General features: G+C 39.7%; 2 protein-coding genes across 7 annotated transcripts in view; one reads left to right on the top strand and one right to left on the bottom strand.

Annotated features, from left to right (window-relative positions):
- LOC114872649 (guanylate cyclase soluble subunit beta-1) overlaps positions 1 to 7,633 on the top strand; it is a 67,241-nt gene extending 59,608 nt beyond the window's left edge. For 4 of the 5 annotated variants that reach the window (XM_029180411.2, XM_029180330.2, XM_029180105.2 and 1 more), the window contains 5 exons: positions 353 to 523; positions 1,537 to 1,774; positions 2,562 to 2,702; positions 3,502 to 3,659; positions 7,263 to 7,564. In XM_029180411.2, coding sequence (XP_029036244.2) covers positions 353 to 523; positions 1,537 to 1,774; positions 2,562 to 2,702; positions 3,502 to 3,659; positions 7,263 to 7,392 — 838 coding nt within the window. In that variant the 3' untranslated portion in view covers positions 7,393 to 7,564. The other variant, XR_003788810.2, reaches the window with a different exon arrangement.
- Positions 3,666 to 7,226, bottom strand: LOC114872837. Of its 2 annotated transcripts, none has more exons than XM_029180552.2 (2): positions 6,510 to 7,226; positions 3,666 to 5,984 (listed from the first exon to the last, which is right to left on the bottom strand). In XM_029180552.2, exons 1-2 carry the CDS (start codon positions 6,637 to 6,639, stop codon positions 5,080 to 5,082), a joined length of 1,035 nt encoding a protein of 344 aa, XP_029036385.2. In that variant the 5' UTR covers positions 6,640 to 7,226; the 3' UTR covers positions 3,666 to 5,079. The 2 variants fall into 2 exon arrangements, with proteins under 2 accessions (XP_029036385.2, XP_029036465.2); XM_029180632.2 differs by having other exon boundaries at positions 6,490 to 6,527.
- Positions 7,634 to 11,483: the final 3,850 nt, after the last annotated feature.

An 11,483-nucleotide genomic window follows, 5' to 3' on the forward strand; every position in this document is an offset into this window, starting at 1 on the left:
TCAAGTTCAATAATTTAATCGATCAATTTCATCTCACTGAAGAAAATTAAATAGAACCTAACTCCAGTTTGTATTTCATTCTTTTCGTACATTGAACCCTTGCGTGTTTATATCACGGTGGAACTTCGAATTTATGCAGGGATCCCTTCACCATGGAAACCTGAAATTTGCATGCATTTTACAATCTAATTAAGCTTCTTTTCTAACGAGTAGACTTCTCACGATTATTATGTTATTCATAACATAGTTAACTACTATAAAAAAACTAAGTATCCTTTTTTAATGCTTGGATCGACGCTTTAACGAAACTGGGAATTTAATTTTTTATCTTTTTCACGCTTTTGATGATCAGACGAGGATTGTATCTGAGCGACATCCCTCTTCACGACGCCACCAGAGATCTGGTGCTGATGTCGGAGCAATTCGAGGCTGATTACAAATTAACGAGAAACTTGGAGCTGCTTACCGATAAATTGCAGCAGACGTATCGCGAGTTAGACGGCGAGAAGCAGAAAACCGACAGGTAAGGATCTCCGTCCGCGTAATTTTCTGATTAAGGAGATCCCCATTGGCCTCGTTTGCCATTTATCCTGACGCAATTCTGAGGGGATCGGATCTATCTTTCGGTCCAATGAACTTCTTTCTTGACAGGCTACTCTCTTGTCGGAAATTGGATCGCACTTTTTTTTTTATCTCGTGGAAGGGCAAAAGCAGCTTTTTTCAAGCTTCGCCTGTTCCTAGGATCGTCAGAAGCTGAATACATTCTATGATGATGATCGTAAAAACAGGATGTTCTCCTTTAATTTGGAAATGAATGTCGAGGGGGAGCTGTAAATTAGGGTGAACGTATGAAGATTGAGAAGGGTCGAGATGGTCATTAATTTCACGAAGCAAAATTGAATAGAGACTGACATTAGATATGAATCGAGATTAATCTTTTTTCGATAGAACGCAATGTTCCTTTCGTATTTTAAAAGGTTTCCGATGTAGTATCTCATACGGAAATTTCATTTGTAATGGAGTTCGTATTAGAAGAGTGAGAAGACTGAAATATCTTCAATATTTGAAATTCTAATAACTCTTACGACCCCTTTCAGTCTCCCTCGCGTACAGTTTTCTCAAGTCAATGTGCATTCAATATCCTGGTACTTTGTGATACAGCGAGTTTATAGATTAAAGTGAACCATACTGTACCGAGGATTTCCTTTATTGCTACGACCCACTATTCAACCCCGTTTCATTCAGCAAAGTACGTCTGCTATTTTTTCATTATACGTTTACAATGGACATTTCTCACATTTATAAGCCTTTTAAATTGTTAAGCAACCATAATAAGAAAAACATTACTACAAAATATGAAAGCAATGGTACTCGGTATTTCCATGAAACATACGGCTGTCAAAATATTATATTAAACCGATGCCCGATGACTTCCATGTTTGTCAATGCATTAAAATAGCGAGGGAAACGAACGAGTTACAATAACTCGCGTTGTGATTCGAGAAATTTTAAATAAAAGTTGCTGGTATTCCGCAGATTGCTTTACTCCGTGCTGCCAATTTCCGTGGCGAACGAGCTCCGACATTCCAGGCCAGTTCCAGCTAAGAAGTACGATTGCGTGACCCTGTTGTTCTCCGGAATAGTCGGTTTCGGTGCGTACTGTGCTGCTCACACGGATTCCAGCGGCGCGATGAAGATCGTCAACATGCTGAATCAGCTGTACACCGCCTTTGACGTGCTCACCGATCCAAAGAAGAATCCCAACGTGTACAAGGTGAGAGTTTACCGGGCGAGGTACGTCCATCTTGCACCGAGTAACGTTTCACGTGTGTTTGTATTTTTGAAAGGCACTTTCGTGCCGCGATGAAAGTTCCTCGGTCGCGTAACGTGCCGTTTAAAATACATTGATCAGTGGCTGGAACAGGAAACGTGGGCTGTCATTGTTGAAGAGGTTGCCCATTTAAATAATAACGACGGGGAGAAAGAGAAATTCTTTTCCTATTCCCCCTTCGAAGTTTCCTTTATTATAACTAAGTCTATGGAAAACTCGCTTATTTGAGCGTGCAATTTGCTAGTTCTACCGTAACGGGACCGGGGTTACTCGACCTTCTTTTCAAATTATAGTTACGTCCGTTGTGTGCAAATGGTTTCATCGTTGCGGAATAATTCTCCCGATGACATCTCTCTGAGAGTACGAGTTTGCAAAGTTCCATGTATTGTTCTGACTTTGTATGATATTAACCCTTGGATGGCGTACCACTGATATTATCACAATTACCTAAATTTAATTTTAATCACATTTTCATTTTCATATTTTCGATTCAATTATTATATCAGCAAGTTTTGAATTATTATTTCAGCAACTCCGTTTATTCGTAACAACAGCCATTTTAGTCACGTCATCGTGGAAACTTTCTGATTTAATAATATTATCGATCTTACTCGCTCGAGAGGATGGTTCGAGAGCTAAAGTAGAATTCGCGGTAGCAAGTGTGTAACAGACAACGGATATATTTGAATTTACGAGGTTTGTTAGCACTGATCCACTTTGGTCGGACTAGGTCGAAACTGTTGGTGACAAATACATGGCCGTGAGCGGATTACCAGAACCATGTCGTTGCCATGCACGATGCATCGCTCGCCTAGCGTTAGATATGATGGATCTTGCTGCAGATGAAGTGCAGATCGATGGCGAGCCTGTGGTAAGTACCCCTATTCTTTTCCTGTGCTTTGCCGAGTTCCAATTTTACTTTCTTAGCAAATCTCGTACGAAGGTATATATCAACTTAGGTCACGTTCTTAGTTTTCCTTTCAGAAATTTTGTATCAGTTGTAGGCAAACGAGGTTAATTTCTGATAAGTATGACAGAGTAGGAGAAATAATATTTCTTATGATTTATAAGTTTGTATTTTCGTATTTTAGAATTGACTAATTTTCTGATTTTTCGGAACATCGAGGGCGATTGATTTACGGAGAAACTTAATACGAAGCTATTCAATCAATCAACTTTCTATTCTATTTTATTCGGTCGAACGCTTTCTCCTTTTTGAGTCTCGGTTATTCAACCGAGTACCAACACGTGAATTCTGTCGTTGAAATTTTTATTCAATGTTCAAATATTATACGCTAACATAATATTTTTATTCAAACAGAACGATGATACAATTTGATCGTTTAATTCAAAAGTATCTATTATAATATACAGCAGCTTCGCGTTAAAGTGTCAACTTGGTCTCGACGTATCGAATAAATAAATAAGAAGCATCTTGAGACGAATTCAAAGCTGTTGACTTAGGCTTTCAATCGCGTTTCGTGGCGAGAGAGGTATTGACACGTGGGTTTCTTGTATTCGATTATCCGTAAAAAGATTCTTGTTCTCCTTCCGGAATGCACTCTTCCGGTTTCCTCGCGAAAGCTTCCGCCGAGTAACGTTCACGCGATCGACGTGACACGAATACGCATTGTCTCTTTATAAGAAGAGCTTGCTGATGTGTTTCGCAGAAAATCACCATCGGAATCCATAGCGGCGAGGTTGTGACTGGTGTCATCGGCCACCGTATGCCACGTTATTGTTTATTCGGAAATACGGTGAACCTTACCAGCCGAACGGAAACCACCGGAGAACCTGGGAAAATAAACGTTTCCGAAGACGCGTACAGGTAAATTCAATTAATTCGCTTTAAATAATAAATCGAAAATTGTACGCGGAATATTAGGAATAATTAGCGTGACGAATTGACAGTAATCGACAGGGTACCGTGTCAGAGCTGACAATAACGTGACAATGAAATGTTTATCAGAAAGGTAATTCAGTTAAACGAGTGAAGTTAGGAAAATCTAGAATGGCTCACGAGCCATCATCCCCGTGGGAAATTCATTGGACGCACGGGGATAAAATTTAATGCAAAACGGTAGTTGAAACGACAGCCACGCTTGTCAACCAAAACTCCCGAGCGTTTAATGCTCTTGTAACGTTGTTGTTCGTTGCGAGATTGACTGGCTTCAATTTACGCATTAAACTGGTTGCACAATTTATAAAACGATATCGAATCGCGTAAAGGAAAACATCGAAAGGGAAATTTATCGCTTTCTCTCGAGAGTAATTCGCAACTCTTTGCCTGCATAAAACACGTAATTCCGTCGGTATTTCACAATAACCGGTGACAAAAAGTACAACTTCCGATGGAATTATAATGTCATCCTTCACGATTTATTTCCTCTTTGCGTCAAATCCAATTTATCAACGAATTCGACTTGTTTCGTTATTTCTGAAACAAGTATAGCAGGAAACGTTTCGCAAAATAATTATAATACAAAGTTATGGAAATCCACAAGTAGTACAAGTTGCTTTTACTACTCGAAAGTCTGCCACCACGGTATTAATATTGAAGAAACTCGTTACATATCGTGGTGAATATCGTACACTCGTAAACTTCCAGTAAAGTATCAGACGAAGTGGAAAATTCGATACACCTGTGTCAAAGTTTACACGGTCATTTATTTTATGGGATCGTTCTGGTTCGATCAGGAAGTTAATCGGTTTATGTGACCAACTGGAAACGCACTGAAACTTATAAGAAAGTTTACAACATTTTAGACAACGCTTACATTCGTGCGTCAAACTCTTCTAACAATAGATTCCCTTGGATCATGTAATCGATTATATCTTTGCCAAAGTTCGTAAGCGTTCCAAATACCTACACCTTTAAAAGTTCCTTACATTTCATTGAAAAGTTTTAAAATGATAGAATTAACATAAAAGTTAATTATTGTACATAATTTAAGGCACTTTATTCTTCTGCTTTCTTTCGATTACCTTTTATCGTCGTCAAATATTCATTTCCCAAGAGCTAATGCTCAAATAATACAACAATATAAAACCTTGATTTGTAAAAAATTTAACCAATACTTCCAAAAGTGGCAAACTTAAAATCTCCATATTTTACACACAAATAACATCGACGACCTCATCTTCAAGTAAACCTCGAAAGAATCTCTCGATGACCCAAAAATTTCCGTATTCCAAGCAACGAATCTCAGTTTCTCTGAAACATTCCTCAGATAGTATATCGATAACCGCTAATCGTACAGAAGATCCAGGTAGTTTCTCAACGATTCGGGAAGCTGTAATTGGTGGATCCCGTGTGGGAGATTCCAGTTTTCGAACAGAGTCTCTCGAATACGGCAACGACACAGGTGTCTCAGTTCGGGCGGGCTCAATCCGCTTCTTTCGGGTGGTACCAGCTTCTGTTCCACCAAAGCTGGATACTGTTCGTAGAGGGAGATGCTCAGAACGCCGCTTTGGTCAGCTATGTGACTGGGCGTTTTGACGAAGGCCGTTGTCACGGTTCTCAGGACCAGCCTGAGACAGAGCAACAGCTGTTCCGGGTACGCTGTCTCATCCTGGCCCGGTTGTGCCTCGTATTCGTTCAGCTTGGTGAGCAGCATCTCCAGAGGGGAGGGCGCCAGATTGTCGGACTCGACCGAGGCCCCGTAACGGAGCATGATCAAAAGAATATCCGGGGCACCGTGTTGAATGGCCACTCTCAAGGGCAACGCTTGCCCGTACGATTCCATGGGAACGTCGATGAATCGTCTCTTCATGGGCGACGACTCGCACCGATACTCGAGACGTCCGAGGGCGGCATGATTCAGGAAGTACACCAACGCGCGGATGTTCTCCTCGCGATCCTCGAAGTCGCTCTTCCATCCGGACAGGAAATGCGTCACCCGTATGCCGAAGATCGCGCCCACGAAAATCCGCTCGAACGTCTTCTCGCAGTAGAATATGTCGTTGAGCAGACGCGCGACGATCTCGTTGTTGTTCAAGTTCCAGTCGAAACACAGTTTCGCGGCTACGTAGAGGACGTTGTGGAATTTACCTAGCATGCAGACGTAGCCGTTCTCCATCATGGCGATATTGTGGTAGCGAAGAGCGGACATCACTATCCTCTCGCAGACGTCCTGCTTGTCGAGGTTCTCCGCTGAAAATTGCGGGAATCATTATATTAGAGTATACTTCTTAAAATAACAAATGGGTAACTCAAGCGATATATTTTTTCTCTTCACGAACGAGTGACTTCGATCGCGTCGCTTCGATTCGCTGCTTTGCATAATTTTTCGAAGAAAGTAAAATCATATAGAAGCGATGCACAAGTTTCTCCCGGGTCTAAAATTACACGGGATCACTTTCTTTCCGCCATTGTCGATAGAGTCACTTTCATGGTCACGCCGTACAGTTTCTTAGCGGATCATTGGACGAACCTGACGATCAGTGAATCGGAAATAAAACCGTCAACGTGAGATTATTCGACTCGATCTCCCAAAATCCCGTTAACGATACGGTATATTACTTATTTTCGAAAATTTCGTTTCAGAATAATATCCTACGCTATATGGATTTGGTATGTTATGCGCAAGATGTGCGAATTAAAAGAATATCGTGAATCATCTGGGAAATATTTGATAAAAACACGTATTTGCATATACGTTTGCAGTCTAATTATTACCTTCGGCGCAGCTGTTTATCACGTCTGAAAAGTAACCGACCATTTCACGACGTTTATACCGAGAAGCTAAACAACTGCGCTCCATTTCAGCGAACAGTTTGTCGAAGTAACAATCTATCAACACCTCCATGTTCTTTCCCAACTGGATAGAAAAACTTGACGGTAGACATGCACTGATTCGGTGTCAAGAACAATCGTTTGCAAAAGAACTAACAAAGTATCGCGACCATTGTTCACCTCCAAATGATAGCTGACTCGAGGAACAAGCAGGAAACGAGAGAAGGCTAATTCGATTAGCTGTTAAATAAGTATTTCAAGGGCTTCTTTGCATCGTCCCCTTCGTGGTCAGCTAGTTTTGCCAGACTCTGATAAAAATGTCAACCCCGTCTAACCGTGTGCAAATGTTCCCGTAGAACGTTAGATGATTAGAGATTTTTAGCATTTAAGAGTAATTTACTGTATACCTGTGGCAATAAATTAAGAGATATCTAGCGGTTGTGTTAACGAGATGCGTGGCATATTTTCTCTGTAGATGTACTCTCGGTGTAAACAGGTTCACGTTCAGAACAAGTTAGATTTACATGTTCGTGTAATTTATACAAATTAACTTGTATAATTGGATTTGTACAAGTAGATCACGTTACCGTTATAAATGTGAAGGAAAGTTTTATTAGAAACAATTTAATATTATCTGTTTGAGTATTAGCGATAAAAGTATGTTTAAATACTAAATATTTTATTTATTTATTGCAGGTATCTGTGCATGCCTGAGAACCAGGATCCACAATTTCTGCTGGAATACAGGGGACCCGTGACCATGAAGGGCAAATCAGATCCCATGAATGTTTGGTTCCTATCCAGAGAAAGAGAATTACCCGCATAAATTTAGAACAATCTAATTTTTACAGTTCTGTACTATGGAAAAGGTAATCCCAGAGCGACCCTCTAAATTTGACTTCCAATGAATTCGTTTGATATTCAGGTAAAAAGGTAAATTTCAAATATTGTAACTAATAAATGGAGTGACCGTGTAATAAAGGTAATCAGTACTTTAATTAATGCAGCGTAAAAGAGACTTCCCCGGAGAATTGTAGTTTGGAAGTCATAAAACGAAACGAACAATGCTCGTTAACTTTCATTATCCTTCCCGTTTTTCATTCGTCCATTGTCACAATAGTGGATTAAAACTCAAAAGCAATATGTTGTATAATAATAATTACAAAAGGATACCTTTATTTTATTTTTTAATGAATTTTGTTTCTTTCCTTCAATTTTCTATATGAAATTATTAATCTTATGCAGTTGCATTTGCCCGAGGCATGCAGTACGTTGCACCGAATGCACGTAATTATGAATAACCAAATGAAAAGATTATCGTTAATGTAATTAATGATTAAATACGTTAGAATTCACTTGGTGAAACAGTGAATAATGTGACCCCAAATTTCTGACCGGTAATGGAAGTGTCACTGATATGGACAAGTGTCATCTTCAGGTATCCGGAATTTCTTTTCCCGTTTTGCGCTGTACACAACCCGTCGAGAAGCTGCATCCAGCAACCCAGAGGTCGTCAGCGCGAAGCACCTCACCCTTAAAATGAAAAAGAAAAAAAAATGGACGTATAGAAGCAAACAAAACCCGATGGAATTCTCGAAGCTGGAAGGTGTAACGGAACCTGTTCTACTCCCCAACACGTCCCACGCAAGGTCAATACATCGAAGCTGGTGCACGACACGATCCTCGATATGGCACAGATTCCAATCACGATTTTTCCTTCTTTTCACAGGAATATCTCAATACTTGCATTTCCTTGTTGAAGTAATACTTCATGCTCATTACAGAGTAATCATTTATTTTCTTTCTACTCATAAGGAAGCATTTAAAGTTCATCCTCATCAATTAGAACTTGCATTTGTGGGTTTATACAGTGATCCACGATAATATCTGTGTTCTTCATTTACACGTCATTTTCTTCTAAAAATGTGAAAATTAGCTTCAAAGTCAAATCATTACTCCCATCCTTTCGCGTATAACTTTTGAAATAAATTCCAGTTAAACTGAAAGCTACGGTGAAACCTGCTTGCAATAAGCGTCTAATTTGACCGAGGTTTGCAGTACATTCGAATCGAATGTACAACCGCGATTGTGCCAACACGTTGAAAGTACGAACGAGTTGTGTTCGCGTGAAAGTTGTTTGAAGGAGGAAATATAATCTTAAATCTGAGTTTTTTGCCCTGTTTGAATTTATGTTACGCTTACTTTATGACATACCAAAATATACTTATTGGTTGCTCGTTAAAGAACGCAGAAAAATGTTAATAGATGCAAATTTGCTTGTAGACATTTGATTATTTGATAATTAATTAAAAGCTGATCACAGGAGAATGTAATTTAATTTCAGATCGAAAAACGCACCATGTATATACATCATATGAAAAAAAAGAGAATATATAATTCATAATCCTTCCATACAAAAGCCATTCATCCTATAAAATATGCAACTGTCAAGGAGTTAATATCTACGCACAAAGTAAATAAATAAATACACGTGTCTCCCATTGAACTACGATTCAGACAGTATTGCACGTGATCACGATAGCGACAAGATAAGAAAAAAAAAAAGAATTCCCAAGAGTGTATCGTGTTTTTCTAGACACGTAGCTTGTTATTTTAACTGTTTATAAAGTCGCTTATTCAATCGCATACCGCGGTAAGTGGTATGCAGAGTACAGGTTTCACGGCATGGAAAGAAAGGCGAACAGTAACCAACTGGTTTACCGGGTGAGGTATGTGGAAAATAAGGCCAAATAATAAGGAGTAAAAGAAACATCGGACGCTGTGTGCGATTAACCGATCGATGCCGACAACAGGGAATCCACGAAACCGTGATTCAACCCTCGAATCACGAAGACGGCTCTCCGCTGATTCAATCTATGATTCAGAATTTAAATTTCATATTTTTCTGCTATAAGAAAATCTTGCATTTGGACATTTGAGTGTCGTCATGCGACAAATGGTAAATTAAGGATGGAAATTCGCGAGCAGGGGTTGAATATCGACTGTCGATACGTAGGGAGGGTAGGAAACCAGCTCTCCATGCTACAACGACGCTCGGAATCATCTTCATTTTCAATGAACATTTCCTGCTTAAAAAGCGATAGTTCCAAAATCGATTTCTACTCATTTGAATAAAGAGATCCGTGTCGATTTATGGTAAATCGGAGTGAATTAGCCTGAGATTCTTTTGCTCTCAGGCGACTATTACTTATCCGGTGATACGAGCAAGCAGGAAGATAAATTCGTTAGGAACAGAGGTCTCTAAAAGTATAAGAAATTCGTAAACTTATAGGACACAGATGAAATTCTATGCACGATGCTTGTGCAAGGAGAAACGAAATCGATTTTTGTTGAATAAAAAATGAAGCGAACGTGCTGAAATTTATCCGACGATGAGAAAGTATCGATCAGTCTCGCAAGGTAAATGAACTATTATTAAAACAAGCGGTGTTTCAGTCTACAAAGTTAGTATAACAATAATAAACGAGATTAGACGTCGATAGACGTGGACCTTGCCCATTACACCACGTAGCTCTCGGTAAATAAGATTAAAGGTATTGAACCCGTAACAGTGTGTGAGGGAAGTACTTGAAGGTCTCCCTAAATGAGACTAATATACAAGTTCAATATAGTTGGTGATTGTATGAACGTGATACTGAAAGGTCAGACATCGCAGAAATTAGCTTAAATAGTCCAGAGTAGCATCGATAATTGCTGTAACTTATCGAGCATCCATTGGGAGTGAAATTCAAATACTGTTAAAGGCTCGGATATTACATAAATTAGTTCAGAGCACTATCGAAGGAAATGCTATCGGTAACTATTAAGTAATTATAGAAAAATGAATCGAGGTACTGATCACTCATTAATTGTATTTATAGTTCCTATTATTTAACATTTTTATTTCAGACCTTACAACCTATAATTCCCAGACCGATTCTTCAGGTTCTCTGAACAGGTTGTAGTTTCATCGCGTCAGCCTGATCCTAGCCTCGAACGCTTCTTCTTTTTCATCTCATGTTGAGATCGCCGTCGACAGGGTTGCCGACAGCACATGGACTTCTCATGCAGCCACCTGTTCAGGTACTACATGCAATAAAGACGAGTAAATCCTGAGGTAGAATAAATTTACTGATTTTTCTAGCAAAGAGCACTTTATCCTTGATTACTTTACAGCTATCTTGTCCAATGTACTTTAACATCGGTAATCGTACCACTCTAATTAAATTTTACGCATATTTAAACAGAAGTATCAGTAATGTATGATCAGAATTTTCTCTTATTGCAAAAAATAAGAGTTACCAGTGCAATTCATCGTTGATGAAATACAAACATCTTCTATCAAGAATTATACCCGTTCTGCTTTCCCGTAGAAATAATTACACGGTCGTTTGTAACGCTTACAGCTAACGCGATGAAACGGAAGCAAAAAGAAAAGAGAATCGAGTTGCGCAACTCGTGTCTACATCCGATCATTTCCGCGATGCAAAGAGAAAATTCGCGAGTCTGTGAATTTATTGTTAGGTCGTTTTTCATTCACGGAGCCATTCATGTACGCGCTCGCGTCACCTTCGTCACACAGACGGCAGAGCATTCAGTGAACGTTCCGCGGTGTTGGTGAAATTTCGGCAGGTGTAGCCCAGGGTATCAGGTAGACGAGGTCGTTTGTATGCTCGGGCATACAGACGCGCGAATACGAGAAAGCCGGTGAACGGTAAAGAACAGGTATTTAAATGAGATACCGGATAGTCAATTCTACCTGGCTCGGTAGAGGACGCCACGTCTTCCTCGGCAAGTGCTTACGTGCCAGACGACTTCCAGGACCCGTTCCTTTCCTTCCTTCTCCACGGTAGCCTGTCTTTTTCCCTCGTTCCTCGGTACATAAGCTTTCCAGCTTTGGCCCTTTCACTCGGCTGT

Source organism: Osmia bicornis, chromosome 4, assembly GCF_907164935.1.
Source record: "Osmia bicornis bicornis chromosome 4, iOsmBic2.1, whole genome shotgun sequence".
Lineage (NCBI taxonomy): Eukaryota > Metazoa > Arthropoda > Insecta > Hymenoptera > Megachilidae > Osmia > Osmia bicornis.

Bases quoted from the DNA above. Each gene is read 5' to 3' on its own strand.
- LOC114872837 (XM_029180552.2), bottom strand. From the start codon at position 6,639: ATGGAGGTGTTGATAGATTGTTACTTCGACAAACTGTTCGCTGAAATG. The intron at 5,985-6,509 runs GTAATAATTAGA...CGCAATTTTCAG, and splicing joins GATAAACAGCTGCGCCGAAG to CGGAGAACCTCGACAAGCAG.